The sequence below is a fragment of the Pseudorasbora parva genome, chromosome 2, assembly GCF_024679245.1.
Source record: "Pseudorasbora parva isolate DD20220531a chromosome 2, ASM2467924v1, whole genome shotgun sequence".
NCBI lineage: Eukaryota > Metazoa > Chordata > Actinopteri > Cypriniformes > Gobionidae > Pseudorasbora > Pseudorasbora parva.
Genome location: NC_090173.1, coordinates 22262493 through 22284486, shown reverse-complemented (window position 1 = coordinate 22284486; position 21994 = coordinate 22262493). Strand labels below are relative to the sequence as shown.

General features: G+C 38.9%; 2 protein-coding genes across 3 annotated transcripts; one reads left to right on the top strand and one right to left on the bottom strand.

Moving 5' to 3' along the window:
* Window positions 1-91: 91 nt before the first annotated feature.
* On the bottom strand, window positions 92-2930 carry LOC137094676 (major histocompatibility complex class I-related gene protein). Of its 2 annotated transcripts, none has more exons than XM_067412414.1 (7): window positions 2724-2930; window positions 2195-2455; window positions 1444-1716; window positions 1061-1351; window positions 864-982; window positions 743-764; window positions 92-657 (listed from the first exon to the last, which is right to left on the bottom strand). In XM_067412414.1, exons 1-7 carry the CDS (start codon window positions 2797-2799, stop codon window positions 629-631), a joined length of 1071 nt encoding a protein of 356 aa, XP_067268515.1. In that variant the 5' UTR covers window positions 2800-2930; the 3' UTR covers window positions 92-628. The 2 variants fall into 2 exon arrangements, with proteins under 2 accessions (XP_067268515.1, XP_067268516.1); XM_067412415.1 differs by having other exon boundaries at window positions 92-654.
* A 9332-nt stretch (window positions 2931-12262) lies between these two features.
* nr1d1 (nuclear receptor subfamily 1, group d, member 1) lies at window positions 12263-20190 on the top strand. Its single transcript, XM_067460517.1, has 8 exons — window positions 12263-13125; window positions 16346-16660; window positions 16746-16834; window positions 16955-17099; window positions 17364-18067; window positions 18153-18338; window positions 18436-18646; window positions 19253-20190. Exons 1-8 carry the CDS (start codon window positions 13095-13097, stop codon window positions 19447-19449), a joined length of 1878 nt encoding a protein of 625 aa, XP_067316618.1. The 5' UTR covers window positions 12263-13094; the 3' UTR covers window positions 19450-20190.
* The last annotated feature ends 1804 nt before the right edge of the window (window positions 20191-21994 follow it).

Below are 21994 nucleotides of genomic sequence, written 5' to 3'. Positions count from 1 at the left end.
TACATCCCGTTTTTAAAAAATTGCAAAATCACGGCCAATATCAGTGAAAGTATGACCCGAGAGAGCTTATAAATAATTTACAGACAAAATATAACAAATATTTGTTTATATCCACAAAATTAGTAGTTCGAACAGTTACAAACACACAAATAAATTAGGCTGTACTAGCGAATTAATAAATTCTGAGTTTTGATTAGCTGACAAACAGTCATGCACATACTGTTGGGTGGACACTTATATGTCATTATTAATATAAATCACTTTTGTAAAACTTACAAATATTGTAAAAATACAGAAATATTCAATACTATAACAGACCAAATCTGGGTGTGATAAGAAGATTAAAAATATATATTTTTCTTTAAACTGGTAAGAAAAATAAATTTTATTAGTCTAAAACATATTTTCTTATAATATTTAATCAATATCTCTCTCTCTCTCTCTCTCTCTCTCTCTCTCTCTCTCTCTCTCTCTCTCTCTCTCTCTCTCTCAGAATCGTTATATATGTTTAGGGTTTTTAATACTGATGAAATCTTTTTTTTCTTTCAGGTCAGTCACTTTATAAAAACAAAATGTGTTCAGTCTTTAAATGTGAACAAATAATTTAGTGCCTCTTCAGACATCACATCTATGTTTGTTCTGTTGTTTGGTCAGCTGCTGAAGAGAGAAAAATAAATCACACATCAAAAATGTACATATTTACTTAATAAGAAATTAGTTAACTTGAGTTAGTCACACAAACCTGAAGCAGGTATGTAGCTGACCTGCAATATAGACAGAAATACAATTATTAAGCCTGGCCAGCAGAAGTTAGGCCATATAAATATAAGTTTATGTATTAATAAAACAATGTAATTCTAAACCTGCTCAGGCTGTGTAAATCTCTTCCTCCATACTTTAAAGGCAGCCAGAGCTCCAAAAATGCACAGCAACAGCAACAGTAGTACAGAGGGAACCACAATAACAGGATCAGAACCAGGTTCTGCAACAAATCAATCAATCAATCATGTGTGTGTGTGTGCGTTTGTATATGTAAAAGTTGGCCTTATCGATTTAATACCTATACTGATGTCAAGTTTGTTATCCAGCCCAAGGTGAGTCACAGTGCATGTGTAGGAGTGCCTCTCTCTTTGCTCTTCAAAACTGAGTTCCACACTCTTCCTCATCTGGTACGTTCCATCAGCATTGGGCAGCAGTTCTCCTCCCGTGACCCTCTCCTCATTAACTGGCTGGCCGTCTTGAAGAAGGGTCAGATTAATGTGACGTGGGTAAAAACCTGTTGCCAGGCAGGTCATCTGAACTACACCCGTCTCACTACAAATGCGTTTAATCATTCTCACTCTGGGCTTTACTGTCAGGGAAAGAGTGAAACACATTAAGCAGGAAACATTTAATTAATGTTTTCTGATCCAAATAAATTAAGAGTGCACTTGTGATAGCTACCTCTTGCCATCACACGCTTCTTCTCCTTTTTTAGATATTTCCTAAGCTGGCTAATGCACAAAGGGCGGTAAAAGTGGGCATACAGCCATGTATCATACTCCAGCTGTGCCCTACTCTTTATGACAGGCCATTTCCAGTGAGTGTTTTGTTCTCCATGAACGTTATAACGTCGTTCAAAGCCACTCTCGCTATTAAAGGCCTCCAGCGTCATCATTCGGCCGGGCTCATCATGGATAAGTTCACATCCAACCAGCCTCTGCTGCACATGAAGTCCTTGGGAAGAAATAGTGTCTCAGATGCACATAAGAAAGGAAGGAATTCAGAATTCAGGCACCCCTTGTTATGACATTAACAAAAAGTGCCAAAAAGCTGAACTTAATTTAGCTGGCAACATTGTGCAGTAGAACAATAAGGTTATCTACTGATCAAAAGTAAGAGTAAGAAGGCTCTTAAGCTTACCAAGGCTGCATTGACACTACCAAAAATGCAGTAAAAACACTAATATTGTGAGAAATTATTAAAATTATACATTATTATTAGAACAGTTTTCTATTTTAATATGTTTAAAATATAAATAAAATAAAAAGGCATACTTTTAATCAAATAAAAGTAGGCCTGTTAGGCTAATTATTTTTTTAAAGAAAAATTCTACTGACTTTTGATAGATATGCACATAATAATCAGATCTGAATGGAAATACTTTTTTCCAGGCACTCTCGAGAGAATAACAAAGCCATTGGAGCATAATTACCTCTTGTGTAATTTAAGTAATCAATTAAGTAGTATGCTTTGGTTTTCATGCCCTCGTGAATGCCTTTACAGACTGTTGATATAGTTATTTGCTCCGTGACATTAACAGATTCTTCCGCTGTCTCAGGGACAAAACTTCTCTCATCTGTGTTATAGTGACCGATGACAATATCATCCAGCTTCATGACTGCAGTGAACTCTGGAAATGAGACTGAACTGTCTCCAGTCAAAAATGTAGCAAAGACCCATAGCGAATGTGACCCTGTGAGAGAGAGAGTTACATTTTAGACGAGAGATTTTGGTTACACTGTATTTTATAGGTTTGTTACAATGTAATTATACATTTAGTGTAGCCAAGTAGGCTACTGAGTAATATTGATTAACTACATGTAGACCTAGGGTTAAAAGGGTGAGAATGCAAACAAGTCTACAGATAATAATAATTGTTAGACTAAATAATAAATTAGAATATCAATATATGTGCTTCGGGGATAGTGCTGTAAAACTGTAGCCTAAGTTATCTTGCTTACCTGATTCAGAAAACACAGGGGCTGAAAGTATACACACTGCAAATATTAAATAAATCATGTGGTTAAAGATTTGCATGAGATATTATAATACAATCCAATACAATACATTACAAATTACAATATTATAAGCATGATTCTCATGGCAATATTCTGGCAAATCTTTGCTATAATTCAGCACCATCGGAACAATACTTCCTCATTGTTGGTCACGAGGTCAGCTCATTCATTGGAGGTGTGGTTTTAACACGCGAATCAGCGGCCACTAGGGGACGCAAAACAAATGCATTCTAAAACATATAGGGTCTACCTAGAACCTTTTTATGCTTTATTAAGAAATAGCGTAACGTACATATTACATCAGAAAAACACATCACATGTTTCACAATACAACAAATTACAAAACAAAGAGAAAAGTAAAGGAAAAAAAAAATGAAACAACTACAATCTTTTAGATTTTGCCCTCGCATCTCTGAATGTGGAACCTTGGAAGGTACTTAAAATATTGGCAGTGGTTTTAGAGACAGTTAAAGTGTTAGGTCACTAATGAATCACCCTTGTGTCTTCCAACCCTTACGAAAGGAAAATATATTTACCAATATATTACTCGAAATATATTAAAATATATTGTAAATACATGGAATAATATATTGATGGTATTATACAATATAATATATATTCCTGTAATATATTACAAAATATACAAATGATAGCCCCTTTCAATATATTGAAATATATTGGAGAATATAAATATTAAATCCCATATATGTGAATATATTGCCCAATGTATTACATGATATTTTCCAATATACAGCAATATATTTTTGTTTCGTAAGGGAAACCAAAATACTTTCCTTCATCTTCAGAACAATGAAGCTTTGTTAATGAAATCTGAGAGATTTCTGACCCTCCATTGACAGTCTATGCAACTAACACTTTGACGCTTCAAAAGCTGCACAAAGAAATTGTGAAACTTCAAATTGAGCAGTTTAGTCCAAATTATCTGAAGACTTGATGACCGAACTTGATGGCATTATTGTTGATAAACCTATCTGGCTGAAATTGACAAGAAGATCTGTCTTTGCTGGGTTGAGCTGTAGTTGATGTATCCATGCTGAGATGTCTGTCAGGCAGTCGGAGATCTGTGCAGCTACCGTTGGGGCATCTGGTTGAAATAAAAAGTAGAGTTGTGGCATCAGCATGGTAGAACTATTAGCATGGGCCTATATACTGGGTCCCAGTGATATAGCAGAGGAAATGTACCCGAGGAACCCCAGAGACCAGTTGACGTGCTTTGGATGCATTAACCTTAAAAGACCTATGAGGTAAGATTAAAACCAGCAAAGTTGAGTTCTTGTGATGCCCAGTGATGAGAGGGTAACTGGGAATTATAAACTGGGGGAATAATTTACAGTATCATATATACACTCACCTAAAGAATTAAGAGGAACACCTGTTCAATTTTTCATTAATGCAATTATCTAATCAACCAATCGAATGGCGGTTGCTTCAATGCATTTAGGGGTGGGGTCCTGATCAAGACAATCTCCTGAACTCCAAACTGAATGTCAGAATGGGAAAGAAAGATTATTTAAGCAATTTTGAGCGTGGCAATGTTGTGGGTGCCAGACGGCCTGGTCTGAGTTTCTCACAATCTGCTCAGTTACTGGGATTTTCACACACAACCATTTCTAGGGTTTACAAAGAATAGTGTGTAAAGGGAAAAACATCCAGTATGCGACTAGCCTGACAAGCCAGACCCACATCAAGATATTTGGTCTGGAAACTCACCATAGACAGGGCTCAATCCGAGGGGCGGGATAAACGGTTGTCTTTCAAACTCCCTCTGCACGCGATAGGATAGCGCTATCACCAACCAGAGCAACGAAGGTGAAACAGAGCTTGTTGATAGATTAAACATTCACCGTATCCGGTCGGAACACATCTTCCCTTTTTAAGAATGACTTCAGTGCCGTTCTTTGTTCTTTTCTCAGAGAAAAGCTTAACTCCAAGTCTTCCAGAATCGCAGTCAAAGCTGATTCAAAAGACCGCCGTTCACCAGTTTCTGTGTTTAGAAGCACGCAAACGCAACTCAGCCATCGTCATTATGGCCCTGCCCGCTGAGTCTATAAACGATGTGATTGGCCCATCCAGAGTGAGGGGAATACAGCTCAGAAGGGTATTGAGAGTTCCTAGATGACACTTGCGGGCAGATTAAATTTGCTGCCGCTAGGGTGCGTCTAGATTTCTAGGCTAGTATGCGGCAGTCCTGTGGGCGAAAATGCCTTGTTGATGCTAGAGGTCAGAGGAGAATGGGCCGACTGATTCAAGCTGATAGAAGAGCAACTTTGACTGAAATAACCACTCGTTACAATCAAAGTATGCAGCAAAGCATTTGTGTAGCCACAACACACACAACCTTGAGGCAGATGGGCTACAACAGCAGAAGACCCCACCGGGTACCACTCATCTCCACTACAAATAGGAAAAAGAGGCTACAATTTGCACAAGCTCACGAAAATTGGACAGTTGAAGACTGGAAAAATTTTGCCCGGACTGATGAGTCTTGATTTCTGTTGAGTCCGAATTTGGCGTAAACAGAATGAGAGCATGGAACCATCATGTCTTGCTACCATGCAAGTGGTGGTGGTGTAATGGTGTAGTGGGCGATATTTTCTTGGCATACTTTAGGGCCCTTGGTGCCAATTGGGCATTATTTAAATGCCACGGCCTACCTGAGCATTGTTTCCGGGCCATGTCAATCCCTTTATGACCACCATGTACCCTTCCAGCAGGATACTTCCAGCAGGATAATGCACCATGTCACACAGCTCGAATCATTTCAAATTGGTTTCTTGAACATGACAATGAGTTCACTGTAATAAAATGGCCCCCACAGTCACTAGATCTCAACCCAGTAGAGCATCTTTGGGATGTGGAGGAACGGGAGCTTCGTGCCCTGGATGCCTCACAAATCTCCATCAACTGCAAGATGCTCTCCTATCAATATGGGCCAACATTTCTGAAGAATGCTTTCAGCACCTGAAATCAATTTGAATCTAATCCCACGTAGAATTAAGGCAGTTCTGAAGCCGAAAGGGGGTCAAACACAGTATAAGTATGGTATTCCTAATAATCCTTTAGGTGAGTGTACATACTTGTGAACTTGTAGTTTGAGATGTTGGGGTGGGGTGGGGGGATTGAACTGTAATTATCATTCTTCTCCACTAGATTGCACTCTTTGCTATGTTTGTGCTATTGTCATTCACAATACTACAAGTGTAACACTGAACCTCAAACATGTGCTCAAATAGGACTCTGTGTAAACAGTAAGATTGTGATTCATTATATGTAGGGTAAAGTACACATTTGTAAAAATGTTAAAAACAATGTGTTTTTGACCATGTTAATTTGTAACTTCTCACACGGTAATAAAACGGTGGATAAGCCATTCTGAGATCCCAAGAATAGCAGCTATATAGTAGCCTATATCATGATAAGAATTATCAATATCCCGAATGCAAAAAATGCAAGGTCAAGGCCAGTGTCATTGGATATAGCCACACAACCTCTGTGAACTAGAACCGGTCCAGAACTGTTAAGGGTGTCACGTGATTTTCGTGCCATTGCCAACATCAGACCGAAAATATGGCAAAATCATTTACTATGGTCATAAGCATGGTGACTGAAATAGGCCTACTCCTAATACACTCTTTCAAAATATTTTGTTACAAACTACATTTTATTTTTTCCACACCTGCAAAATATAAATAACAAAATACACTAATGTAATTAAATACATACTTAAAATACATTTACTTGAAATATTACCCATGTCTGACTACACCATATATAATAATAATGTTATAGAATACTATTCAGAATTTGATTTCTAAATGTTGTTTGCGTCTCTTGTCCTCACTCTCTCCCCTTTCTTCCAGCTTTACAGCACAGAGAACCCTTATCAAAACCAATTTTTTTTTTTACTGAAACTTCTTATAGCTACTTTGATTTTAGCCACTCATTTTGTCATTTTTGGTATAGCCTAATCAGTTAATACAGCCAGCAATTACATAGCCACTTGAATGTAAAGACCAAAAAAGAAAAAAAGTTGCTGAGCGAAAGGCCACAGGTAGGCTAAATTCATAGCAGTAGATGCAAGGTCAAAGTTTTACTGTCACGTGTATCAGTAGGCTGCTTCTTGGTGACTATGACTCCAGTCATGGACTATGAGTCCACCACAGAAAACATTTTTTTAGATGGAAATAATTTAAAGCCTATAAGAATAGGCTAGCATAGATTAATTTTTTAATTGTTAAATAATTTCTAACGTTAATACAGTAGCCTAGCCTACTACTGTGTTTCAGTAGCCTACGAATCCACGTTTAAATAGACCCCAGTAGACAACCCAATTAGGCTACACGGATTTTGTTTCCCTTAGACCGCTGAGATGTTTACGTTAATGGATAAACGAGACTACCCGCTTTCCACGAAATAGAGTGCCCGATTGACGCCCACTTTACTGTTCCACTTCAAAGCTGAAGTCGTAACAGCATCCCCGCACGTGGAGCAGCCTGGTGACCGCGCGCATCCGCAGCAGCACATTCGGTGACGACACACCCTTATCACGCTCCTGTGCGTGCGTGTCCTGGGTGCGGGACAGCTCACATGGCGCACGGGGATCCTGCGACTGCAGCGAACAGGGAAGCAAGCAAGCCTTTCTGTGCCGCATCGATGGATGCATGGGAGATGTTTCGAATATCGTTTATTATATTTGCTTGAGGATTGAACAGTCAAGCGCGAGCGTTTCCATCGTAAAGCCCAGACGCACGCCAGAGAAGACTGTGGCGAATCACATAACCAGCCTCGTGATGAAGTTGATGTTTGAAGACGTTCCTGTGGCTATTAAACTATACTAAAAGTCTAAAGTAGGTCTTTAAAGTAGGCTGTATTTTTAAAAAAAGTGTTTTCATCATGATATGGCGATGTGTCGAAAGCCTTTTCAGCAGAACCAAAGAACTTCAGCCTTAAAATGAGCCTCGTGAGAAAGGGATTAACTCGACCACCGGATCACTCCAAGTGAAGTCATTATTTAGGAATATGTGATTAAAGGAGCAACTGTGAGAAAGAAAGCGCCCTCGCTCAATGCAGTCGCTGAGACTTATTGAGTCACGCGGACAGTAGGTTAGGAGGCGGCTCAAAATGACCTACATTCATAATGCTGCAGTTTAGTCTTCGCATTTTAAAACTTTATTTTAATTATGATAAAGCCGGGTTATGCATAGCTATACAGTGTTTGTTTCCAGGGAATTTGTTTATTATTTTATTTTATTTTTAACGCGCTATTCATCTTGTTTAAGCAACAACAAAAAAGAAGAAGAAGATAAGCCTAAAATGGCTAAACCTTAAATTGTCTAATTAGGTATCGCTCACGGAATTAGCTAATTTAAGCAATTAAAACATTTTATTTTTTCTTGGCAGAATAGGCTAGTTGTATGTGGGGTGATCACAATAAAAGAGGAGTTAAATAATGCTCCAGATCTGTGTCTTTGAAAATCTATGAGAAATAGCCTATAATAACAAATGCATATAAGCACGGAGGAAAGAGCTGTCAGTGTTGGGAGGCTTTTGCTGCTACTGTAAATTAATTTAAAATATAAAAAATTAAAAATACTCTAGAGAAGAATGATCAGATGATATTTTTCATCAAGGCCATGCCCCTGCTCAAATTTCAAAGACAACCAAGAAGTCCATCAGAGTCCAGATTTCAACCCCATAGGCTGTCAATAGCTATTTTGGACTCACATTAAACCCAAATGAACAGTTTGAAACCATTACATTGAGTGAAACAACACTGACTCTTGTGAAATAAAAAAGTTTTCTGCAAAATGGTGAAGGCTATTAGCCTATAACTAGGCTATTTGTGCCATTTTTGCTCATTTCCTGACCAGTTACTTGTGATTAAAAAGTTTGAGACCATTAAATCACCTCTAAATATTTAGCTATTTTTCTGCCCAGGAGTGTATGGCTACATAGGCCTACAGGCTATTTGTTCAATTTCAGTCAGATCCTGAGGGAAGCGCACGAGCAGCCCGCTGTTGCTATGGTAACCATACCTCCTCATATGAACCCTTTCGCGAGCGTCTAACAAATAGCCTATGTGAATACGCGCTACTTAGCTTACGCTGTGGCTATTAAAACATGTTATTTTGTAAAACGCTATATTAAACGTTTATTTTTTAGAATATATAGGCATATTGATGAAACTGTTCTGTGTCAAGAATCCCTATCAAAACAGCCCTGAATGAATTCGTTGTGTGGCTGATTTATAAGGCATGCATCAATGTTTTACCAACATATTTAGATCTTGGCTGTCCTGCCGCTTTTGGTGTTCCCAGAGGGAGGGAAACCGCAATGATGAGAGGCTAATGCGTGTTCGCCAAGCAAAGACTTCCTCACGTTGTCGAGCACGGGCGCTGTTGCGCCAGACAACACACAAGACAAATAACACAGTAGTAAAAGCTGAATAGTAGATACACGGAGCTTCGCTGCCTTGAGTCCAATGATGATTAGGCTATCACCCTGCACGTTGTAAATCATCATTGCCAAAAATATGCACGGCTGACAAGGTGTGGTGCTTTCTGGAGAGTAGGCTAAATGGGTCACCCTCATTTTAAAACGAACAACAAGAAAGAAAATAATATTAGAATTAAGTAGCCAAGAAAATATTAACTTAGTAGTTAAATATTAATAATAGTTGATGTAGCCTACATATGTTACATGTAGCTATAGCCTACATGTACATTAATACATGCAACTCCTTAACCAAACCCTAACCCTATAGGCCTACGTTGTTAATTAATATTATGCAGTAGCCTATACTTGAATACTATACATTACTGTAACGATGACACCTTCAAATAAAGTTCAGCCTATCCCGAAATTTGCTGCTATAGTTTTTGGCAAGGTAGCAACACCATTAATTCGTTACATTTATATAGCTTATACCACCAACGGGCTTTGGACTATGAATCTGCCTATTATTTGAAGTAGCCTACTCTCAGAAAAAAAGTAAACTGCTGTCACCCTACAAAACCCCTAAATGGTAAATTTTTAGTACCCAAAAAGGTACATATCAGTACTTTAAGAGTGCAAATTAGTACCTTAAAAGGTATAGCAGTACCTTCATCTGAAATTCATTAAGCTATCAAGCATGGTAAGTTCTTAATGCGTATAACTTTCAGTGCCAGAATCAGCAATATATTGCCAGGTTTACTTAAGGATTTTTTTCTTGATGAAAGAAGTTTTTCAGGGCACAGACGTAATGATAGCAACAATATACAGATAATAAAAGTAAAAGTAAAGTAAAGTAAAATGAGTGAATAAAAAAAATATACAAGTTAGGCTATAATGTACATGGGTGTTATTTACAATGCAAGGGAATTTGAATAAAAGGTGGGTTTCGTATAGCCTAAATTACGGATCAAAGTACCATACCATGTCCATGACTTATTGAAAGCCAAAATAAAGATAGAACATTAGGATTACTAACATTAACATAATGTCACCCCAAAAAAGTAGGCCTAACAGTTTTTAGTTGGTACATCTTATTTTGCATTTAATTCTAGCACTCACCCAGATACATCAGACCTGCTGGTCGGATTATGGTAGTACAGCGGTACGTTCCATGTGAGGTGTGTGTGTGTGTGTGTGTGTGTGTGTACGGACGGAGTGGTTTTGCATGTGAACTCAGCGATGTGTCAAACGCAGTTGTGCCTTTTCTGCGAGACGCGGGGTCTATGCGTGCGCAGCTTTAAATCCACTCATGCGATTACGTGGTGTGCGCGCGCCCGGTCTCATGGTGTTTGGTGCAGGTAGCGTGATGTGCAAACGTGACGAAAACTTAACCATCTCACTTTTGCAGAGGCACTGTTATTATCCCATCCCCGTGATATAGACTAAACAACCAGCACATATATTCAGAAAATTGCTGTAAAGATATGCATGGACCGAGAATAGAACTAACAGGCGTGGTCAGTTCACACACATCAGACAACACTTGGCGCAAATAGCTCTTCGCCACGCCAATGAATCATCTTGTTTACGTTTTCCAACCGCTGCGTTGCTTGTCACGTGCAGCGTCACCCACTTATAGCCTAGCCTACAGGTGAGATTGATTGATTAATCATACCTACAATAAAGCGCCCGAGAGATTCACGTGAATGCAACAAGTGGCTCGTGCTGTGCCATGGTCACTAAAAGTGATGTTACGGGTGTGACTGTGCTCATCGCTGCGAGATCTATTCCTAAACCAGCACGATTTTATTCTCAGGCACGTGCCTGCCGGAGCCCCGACAAGAGGATAATGGTCTTTCAAAAGCTGGTCAGTTTTCCTCTAAGGGACAAGCTCTATCTGGGACGCAATGGAAATATATTTTTGGGGTGAATGGCTGTTTTTGAAAATAAACTTAAAATGGCCCCAATAGCTGAAAAGCACATGAAGTGCCAAAATAACACGTTATGGTGGTGCGTTGCAAACGTGATGAGCACAAGACATCCTGGTTTAGTTAATAAGTAGGCTACAGTATTTAGCAATAGTAGCCTAGGCTATAATTACCTGTGCTTACCTGCCCTAAAACACGCATAATTATGCGTATATGTCCACATTTAATTGGTCTTTATGTTATTCCCAGCGTCCCCTTCAATACCTGTTTGAACAGAAACACAAGTGCGTAAAAGCATCTTTTGCGCACAGAAAGGAAGTCACCAAGAAACATCTTAATAATCAGTTTTCATGTAAATAAATACATTTGTCATAATGATATTAGGTCCTGGTTGGCTCCTCGTCTGCTACATTTTCCACTTTCTACTGTAATGTATAGTGATGTCCCGGATATACTGTAGGCTACTCGCTTTGCTATATGGAATATAGCAATCAAAATATTTTTCAGCAGACAATATACTGATCACTCAAAAATACGTATTGCATAGGTGAGAATACTGATGGATTTTATTATGTCAAATATAAATATAACATGAGACGTTTAAAAGACAGAAATAGCCTACTTTATCATGTTGGAAAACTTTTACCACATTCCAACGCATATCGTAATTTTACTCCACTACATTTCATTAAAAACATATCGTTCCATGTTATTTCAAAGTGAAAAGATCTAAATGCGATTTTTTCCATTCGTAGGCTACCTGATTGGTTCACAAATCGCCAGATTCGACGTATCCGGATTTGAACGGCGATTGTAGGTCAAAAAACGCATATTAATATCCATGCAGACTATGTTTGTATAGCGTCCATTTTAAAAAGTGAATGCATCTTTGCCCCATATGACGTTAGCAATACAGATTTCCTCATTTTTAATCTCTTTTTAATATCATTCTTAATTTCACTAGTTTGCACACTTGAATTATCTGTAACTTAGTAGCCTAGCCTATAGGACTATTCGTGATAGTAAGTATCCTACCATGTTTTTTTTAATAAAATAAAAAGTTTGCTTATTTGCAGATCAATACAAATTGCATGTCTGCACTAATCTAGACTAACCTACATTAAAACTTCTTTACTTTACTGGACTACTTTTACTCAAGTAGCCTACCTGATTTGTGTATTATTGTATTGTTAGAGTAGTGGGAGAAAAGATCTTCCCACACATTTGAAATAAATGTACAGGGAGTGCGGACGAGTTTATATAGGCTATTCCTTGAACTGCGAAATTCTCCTTATACAAATCCACATTTCAGGCGTAAAAACGTAAGCAGTTACAGTAATACAATCGATTCCTCTTCGACATCAGGCGATCTCAAACTCTTCAACTAAAAGACATTTCCCGATACTGAAGCAGGCACGTGCGCGGGGATTTTTAAAATTCGCAAAGAAATGTGTTCTGGAGAAACTGTGTCACTGGGCCACGAGGTTTTTGTCGAGGTCACATGGACACATTTCAAGCCTCGTGCAGCGGTGGGGAAGTAGGCGCGCCTGCGCTTGTCTCATCCAAGCATGCTCTTTGGAACGAGGCAGCTTAAGCAAAACCGGGCCGACTTGACAGAACAGTTCAGAGCGACACAGTTTGCGCGAGTGACAGGACAGGCGCACTAGCTTATGATACCGTTTTTACTGAATGAACAACATTTCATTTAAGTCTTTGCGCAGCGTTTTAATATATTTTATCAACATCTAGCAGACGCGCACATATTTTATGCGATTTCATGAGAGCCATTACATGGCAGTTATGAATTTATCGTAAAGAAGAAGTGATTAGAAAAAGACAAACAGAAGTGCATCTAGAGAGAGTGCTTCTCTTCTCTGGGTGTTTGCCTTGGAGATAGTCGAAAACCTGCACAACTTTACTGGGGCTCAACATGACGACAGCAGTAGACACAAACAACACAGGTAAGCCTGGCTTTAGCGATTTGTTCACCTCTGCTTATTAATCATCATCAAATTGAATGTTAATAGCCTAAATGTGTTCCACACACCCCTGACTGTTAGGCAAACAGACCACAAACTAAATGTATAATCATTAGTGCGGTGAAACGTCACATCTATAAATATATGCTATATGTTTAAATATGTTTTGTTTAATGTTTAGCCTAACAACGTATGTTTCTGAAATAAATAACCGCGACAGTAGGTTTAAAGACATTGGCTACAAATCATTTCGAGATACTTCATTATGCCTTGATAAAAGTGCCTTCATATGTGTGAAACGACTGTTCAAGTATGTATAATGTTCCATGTTTATATCGTAGCCTAGCTATCTGGCGTGAGAAAAAAAATCGCTATATAGATAGAATGTAAATGCAAAAGCGGGTTAAGAAGACACGGTGTTCTCATGAATTTCGGGGAACTAGGTCATAACTAAAAAGTCAGGTGTACGGACATCCCTGTGATGCAGGCGAGCGTCGAAAATCCTCACTCGATTCACATGGACCGCCGTGCCTAGCCATGTGCTTTTTGTTTTCATTCTCCTCTCTCCGCCTACAGCCATTGGTAAGCGCAGGCACTCATTACATAATTCCGCCTTGCGGTGTGTCTGCCCTCCTAGCGCGAACCCGTGTGTGACGCTGCAGTGTGAGCCATGTGCGCGCTGCGATTGGACCGCACAGTGAACGCGGGGCTGGACATCACGTTAACCCGTGTTCACTTCAAAACTGGGACATGAAATTGATCCAGTTCAACATAACAGTTTTTTTTCTTTCTCCCTCTGACATGAATGCAGCGTCACAAAATATCCCCGTGCTTGGCTATTTCCTGGAAATATAGTGTTATAGTTACTAAAGTGTTTAAACATATTTATTAAAAAAAAAAAAAAACATTTTATTATGAAGCTAAATTATTAGCTTATGCCACAGGAAAATGTTCAAGTGTATTTTTTTTAGAATTGGTTTTATTTGTCGCTATAACTAGGAAGTTTCGTGTTTAAATCCCGATTAATTGAATGTCTGACTGCAAATTCTGACTTATCTCTCTGGAATGGTCGATTGTGAATGGTCAGTCGTTCATTCAGTAGTCAAATATTTATTTGAAGAATGACTGTTGCCCATAGCAACACTGTTCAAATGTATATCCTACATGGCTGTGCTCGCTTTCTGCTTCTCGTATCACTTCTCAGAACCAATTGTTTATAGGTCATTACCGCAAATATTTATATTAATTCATAGCTGTGTTGGAATTGGTGGGGGGTTTCGGGTTCACACATCTCTCACCTTTTAACCTTCGTGGGTTAAGGGACAAATATGATGAACCTGATGTAAACATTGACAGCACAGTAGTATTAAATGTAAAGTGCTGGGGCTTGCTCGTTGCATCTGGGCGTGCCGTGAATGAATGGTGAGACGTTTTAAAAAGCGGGGGTGTTTTGAGAGGCGTGCCTAATGTACCGAGTCTCGTTGAAAGGCTGGCCTTGTGTGGCGCACGTGGAGGGGAGGCGTGCTTCCCCAATGATACGCCTGAACGGCTCACACGCGCCCCTGTTGTGCTTACACAAGTATTTCCTTTTACAGAATGTTTATGAAAGTCTTAGTGTTTATATTTAAAAACAATTAGGAGCTAATGGAAGCGGGTTTTTGAACATAAGCAGGGTGAAGGTCCAAAAACACTGTTTCCATGTAACTAGCATAAAACAGAAACATCCACAATGAACTGTGATAGTCTAGTCTAAAACAGTCTAGTAAACATGCATTGGACAATTTAATACATGCACTGTAAAAGAAAAAAAAAAGAAAGAAAAAAAGAAAAATTTCTAGTGATTTATCACATCTAAAAATATTTGTTGGCCAAATTGAATTTCTGTGAATCGATCCGATTTAATTGACATAATTTCAATTTGGCCAACTAATTTTTTTTTTGATGTGATCAGTCACTAGACAATTTTAAATTGGAGACCTGATTTATTTATTTTTTACAGCATGTTCATGTTGTTGCTCCACCTGACACAGTGACTTGTTGACCTTCTGTGCTAGTGCACACTTATGTAACCTCAAACTGGTTTGCCTTTGACATTTAAAATGCTGTAAAGACTATACTTGCAATCTTGCTTTGGTATCCACAACTTACTCTTGCATTTTTGATACAACATCTTGACCAAACATTGATACACCTCTTGATGGAAATAAATGTTGTGATGATATTTCCATCATGAGTTGCATCAAAGTTTCTTCAAGATCTTGTATCGACAATACAAGAGTCAAGCACTCTGTAAAGTCTCATCCAGCACATCCCCAAAACCTTCAATTAATTTAAGGCCAATTCATGTGTACGTTGGCCAAGCAGTGTAATACACACGCAAACACACTCAAATAAGGCTGTATCATTTAAGAGAAAAAACTAAAGGCATGAAGTACCCAAAAAAATTTCTATCAAGCGCAGCGATTAGGTGTGCAGAAGGAAACAGAGTTTAACTGCAGGGGACAAAAGGTTAGGAAAGGCAGCAGGAATTATCAGACATTATGGAACAGTATACATGCTAGAGTCAATGTCAAGGTGTAAACTTCAGCACACAGTACAGTTCCTCAAGAGCAAAGTTGACTAGTCTTATCTGATTTGCGTTTTACAAGGTAAACTAAAGAGCAGGATACAAGTTGAAAATGAAAACAGAGTTGTAAATGTTTTTTTTTTATCAATGCACATGTCTAGGCATGTGCTGCCAACACGTCCTGCAGGGTTGTGTATTTGATACACAGAAATACCATGAGTCAAATGTGGCTTGCTCACATGGCTTAACGAGTCAGTGAAACTGTAAACCACAACAAAAAAAAAAAAGCCCCCCGAGACAATTTCTGGAAAAAAGGAGTGGTCACTGTAACATTTTTAATGTCCCCCATCCACTTTACAATAACAGTTCCTAGAAAGTATCCCTATTTTCCACTTGGACAGATTCTCTTCGCTTCCACAATGCCACCTGTTTCTGTGAAACTCCTTGTGTAACGGAGAAAAGTATTTATGGGAACATTTTTAATGAGGATGTAACCACAAGACTGTTTTAGGGAGGAGGAAAAAAAGAAAAGAATATTTTCAACTCCCTCTCGGTGGGCCTCTTTTACTTTTTGTTTTTGCACCGTGCCCGAACTAAGAGCAATATAGTAAGTGTGCTTTTCTTTTTCACCACTAGGTGGGGTGATATCATACATCGGATCGTGTGGAGGCTCTCCCAACCGGACCAGCCCTGTGTCCATGTACAGTGAGAATTCCAACAGCAGCCTGCAGTCCTTTACGCAGCCCTGCTTTGGGTCTTCATTCCCACCATCCCCCAATGGATCCCATGATTCCTCACGCATGTACACCAGCAGCAGCAGTAGCAGCAGCAGCTCGAGTTCGGGATCAGGAGAGGAGGGAAGCTCATCATGCTCTGGTGGATCCCCAAGAGGCCGTGATGATGGTGGAAGTGCACGCAATTCACCCAACAAATCAGTCGCTACCCTTACTAGTAAGTGATAAGAACCACACTTTACCTGATTGATGTGCAGCACAATATCCAGGAGAATGATTATAATATCTGACTATCTATCCAGAGCTGAATGGAATGGTGCTGCTGTGCAAAGTGTGTGGTGATGTGGCTTCCGGTTTTCACTACGGCGTCCATGCCTGTGAGGGCTGCAAGGTAAGAAAACAGCAATTTACAAAAGTTTAATACATGTCGCATTTTTAATTAAAGCTTTCTTTCTTTCTTTTTTTTAATAAGAGGGAAAAGTTATATTTACATTATCTGCATTGTCCACAGGGTTTCTTTCGACGCAGCATCCAGCAGAACATCCAGTACAAAAAGTGCCTGAAGAATGAAACTTGTACCATTATGCGGATTAACCGGAACCGTTGCCAGCAGTGCCGTTTCAAAAAGTGTCTGTCTGTGGGAATGTCCCGAGATGGTGAGTGTCCATACAACCATGAAAAGTTTAGGGATGCACTGATATTACAATACTGACTGTTATTAAATGTATTAAATTACTGTTATTAAAAGATGATGGCTATTAAAAAGTTAATGTAAAAAGGGGAAAAAAGCACTAAAATAATTAACTAATATCCAATAAAGTACCAATATTTTACACATCCATAAAAATATCTAAATAGAACATTGGTATATAACATAAATGATACATTTTTGACATTTTCTTTACTTTCCTAATCCCCAGCTGTCCGTTTCGGCCGTATCCCAAAACGTGAGAAGCAGCGTATGCTGGCCGAGATGCAGAATGCCATGAACAACATGGTGAACAACCAGCTTCAGAGTGAATTCCAGCTGGCGAGCATCACATCAAACACCCCATGCTCGTCTTCTTTGTCCCCATCCACCTCTTCCTCATCTCCTTGCCCAGGCCTTACAGTGGCGCTGCAACCCCAGCCCCCTGCAGTGCCCGTAGCACCATCCCCATCAACCCCAACCACCCCATCGGTGCAACCGGCTCAGAGCCCTCCGCCTCTTACCTCTTCTCCACCACCGTGCTCTAGCCCAGGTGTAGACAAAACCATCGCTGCCATAACCCGGGCACACCGCGAGACCTTCGTCTACGCCCACGATAAGTTAGGACCTGCGCTGCTGCCTCACAACGGCGAGCTGGACAACCAAAGCAGCAACCGCTGCATGGCTGGATATCACCTCAATGGCCACAACACAATCTACCACCATGATAATAATGTCACTCATCATTGTAACAACTTCGAGGCACCACCAGAAAACGGCCTCCATTTTCAGGCCTCCCAGGTGCAACATCAGCAGCACAATAACAACGACCAGCGATCTCCAAACAGTAACCTCTATGGCGCCCACCACAGTCAAGAGTTCAGCAGCTCCCAGGGTCAGAACTGTCCGTGGAAAAAACGCAAGGAGATTCTGCTGGTAAGACCTTTGTTATACACACGATATATTCTAGAAGACTTAGAAGTGAACTTTTTGATTTTGAACGAATTTCTTTTTTTTCCAGGCTTGTCCAATGAACATGCATCCTTATTCAGACCCTAACAAAACACCTCAGGAAATTTGGGAAGACTTCTCTCTTAGCTTCACCCCAGCAGTGCGAGAGGTGGTGGAGTTTGCCAAACACATCCCAGGGTTTAGCACTCTATCCCAAAACGACCAGGTCACTTTGCTGAAGGCCGGAACATTTGAGGTAAGTCAACAGCATTTCAGACTTTCGTCAAATATAAAAGGCCACAATGGCAATTAGGTTTTACTAAGTTTGTTTTATTTTTGAATCTCTTCTGCAGGTCCTCATGGTACGATTCTCCTCGCTGTTTAATGTAAAAGAGAAGACTGTAACGTTCATCTCAGGTGCCACCTACAGATTGGAGGCCCTGAAAAGCATGGGCATGGGCGATTTGTTGGGAACCATGTTTGACTTCAGTGAAAAACTCAACGCATTAGAGCTCTCAGCAGAAGAACTGGGACTCTTCACTGCAGTGGTGCTGGTTTCTGCAGGTAGGTTGCATATTAGTGCTAAAGGGAGAATTAATCCACAAAAAAAGAAAACTCTGTTATCATTTACCCAACTTTATGTTGTTGCAAACCCAAAAGACTTCGCTTAATCTTTAAAACAAAAATTTAAGAGGTTTCTGTCCCTTAATTTGAAAGTCCAAGTTTAAGATTCAAAAAGGCTATAAAGGTAAAGGCAAGTCAAAACTAAACCATAGGAAGTGTTGTAAAGATATATATGATCTTCTAACTTGATCTTATGTTGCGTTTTAAAAATCATCAGATGAGGGTGGGTAAATTATATGAAAATGATAAATCATAATGATGACAGCATGACTGACTTTCTTCTGTGTAAAACAAAAGATATATTTAAAATTATACATTTGAAGTCAATGGTGCACAAAACAACATCAGACCCCATTGACTCATTGTATAAACATAAAAACTGGGGCCTTAAAAAACCCCAGAAGAAATGCATAAATGATGACAGAATTTTCATGTTTGGGTCAACCGTCCCCTTTAAAGGATTGACACTATATATATCATATAGCAAGTACCTAAATTTGATCCACTAATTAATTCTGTCTCTCCTCATTTGTTTCTGTTGTACAGACCGTTCTGGCATTGAAAATGTGAATTCAGTGGAGATGCTTCAGGAAAGTCTAATCCGGGCTCTCCGAAGCCTCATCAGCAAGAGCGGCCCTTGCGACGCCTCCCGATTCACCAAACTGCTGCTCAAACTTCCTGACCTGCGCACACTGAATAACATGCACTCGGAGAAACTGCTCTCTTTCCGCATTGATGCCTGAGGTTGCAAACCACTGCCATGAAAAGCCAATTAAAGTGGGTCACTGCTGGTTGCCTGAAATACAAAAAAGGGTACAAACATTAGAACCCTTTCCAAGAGAACCAACCAGAAAACAAACTAATGCCTTTGGCACTTAAAAGCACTTGAGACATTTTGAAGGGATGCTTGGTGTCTAATGCTCGGTCAGTAGCATTTATGGCTAGCTAACCATATAGGGCGTTTAAAAGGGTCTTTGAGCCACATTTCATTGCTTACTTGAAATGGGTGGTAATAACGAAGCAGACAAAAACACTCACATTTCCACATAGGGAACAAGTGAAAAATGTCTCTCGCAAGCAGTCACAGCCAGGTCAGTAGGATCTCCAGGCCACTTCCAGAGACGAGACAACGGCAGCAGAACACCAAGCGTCTCCTCATACTCAGGCCTGGGATCCTGCTACACCCCCACTCAGAGATGAAATAACCATTTTAGCTATGATGCAAATGACAAGCTGTACATGGTTTGAACCTTCACGCATTCACATCCCTGTGACTGTAAAATATTTGTATATATGTAAGATATACATACTCTAAATGTTTTAAAATGTATAATATATATATTTTTTGTAAAGTTCACATGCTCAATGCAGATATATAAATATACAAGCACAGACATATAAGTAGAGTGTATGCATATTATAGAACCACATTCAGACATGTATTTCAGGTGTCTTTTACATCATAAAGCCATTTTATGAAACAAGTACAGTGTGTTGTCTTTCTTTTAGAAGATATGTGATTTAATTTTTTTATTTTTACTTTTGTTTTGAATAAATCTTGGTTTATCTGTGTACTGTGAACACATTTATTGTAAAATAATGAATGCATAAAAACATTATACCAAGTTGCTTTTCAGTATCAAGAGTAATATGCAAAATATATAATTTCTGTCCTATATAGTAAAGTTAAGGCTGTGTCCTCTAGTGGTAGCTGATAGAAGACAAGTCTTTTCCATAAGAGCTGCCACTGAATCGGACAGTAGAGTCTTCTGACTATAGAGAATTAAATCAATACATACTGTTTAAAACTGAGTCAGTTTGATTTTTTTTAAAACACTTTAGTTTTACTTAGCAAGAACACATTACATTTGTCATAAGTGACAGTAAAAACATTTAACACGTTACAAAAGATATCCATTTCATATAAATACTTTTTTTAACATCCCATTTAATCAAAATAATTTTTGCACAAATATATTAAGCAGCACAGCCGTTTAAACAATGATAATGATTTCTGAAGTATTGTGTGACAATGAAGACTGGAGGCTGCTGACATCTCAAATTTACCATCAGAGGAAATTAAATTAAATTAGAACAATATTAGTATGTAAAATAAAGGGGTTTTTATTTAATTTTTTTATGAAATGTATCCTTGGTGAGCATACGAAACTTCTGTCAAAAAATAAATAAAATGTACAGACCCCATACGTTGGAACCGCAATTATATAAATAATGGAGGAACATTTGAAATAGTATGGTTCAATTAGCTACGCAAGCAAAATAGCAAATACTAATGACAAGATCCTGCCAATTCTGCATTAGATCTTTTAGGCTATATACAAACAATTGGTAACACTTTACAATAAGGTTTCGTTGGTTAACATTAGTTAAGCTATTAACCAATTTTAACGAACAATGAGCAGCACATTTGTTACTGTATTTGTTAATCTTTGTTAATGTTAGTTAATAAAAATACAGCTGTTCATTGTTTGTTCATGTTAGTTCACAGTGCATTAACTAATGTTAACAATACTTTAATAATGTACAGTATTAGTAAATGTTGAAATTAACATTAAAACAGATAAATAAATGCTTTATAAGCACAGTTCATTATTAGTTCATGTTAACTAATGAACCTTATTGTAAAGGGATACCAAACATTTTTTTTTACCAAGGTAATTACAAAGAACTCAGAAAGCCAAGTCAATATTTGCCAAGACCTGTTATAGTTTCCACTGTTAGACATGGAATCTGATCCACAAAGACAACTGCCAAAGCCCAGCATAGAGTCTAGTCCATCTCATTACAGACACCAGAATGAGCAGAGAATATGGAATGTGCTCTTTACACACATGGACCCAGAACTGGGTCATTGTGCCCTCATAATCACTTTCACAGCTCCCTATTGGCCAAATCCAGAACAAACCTCACATCTTATTTGCCCAATGAGAGCAGCTCCTGTTGTGCAGCCAGAGGGCGGATAACTGGTACAGAAAGTGGAGTCATGCTCAAAGTGTCAAGTAGAGTATACAGAGAACAACCATGAGGGGGAAAAAATACTGAATTGTATCTGGTTTCATAAGTTCAGGTGTGGTCAGAAGCTAATGTGATGGGAGCTGTTAGTGCCAGCAGTGGAAATAAACGACACTTCGAAAGTGAAAAATTTTCTACACAATTCTGTTGTGTAGTTAAAAAAAAGGGAGGATCACCTATCCAGGCAGCAGAAGAACAAACTTGAGTTGAAACTGTTACCTAACCTGTTATGTCAGATGACTGTGGATGGAATGT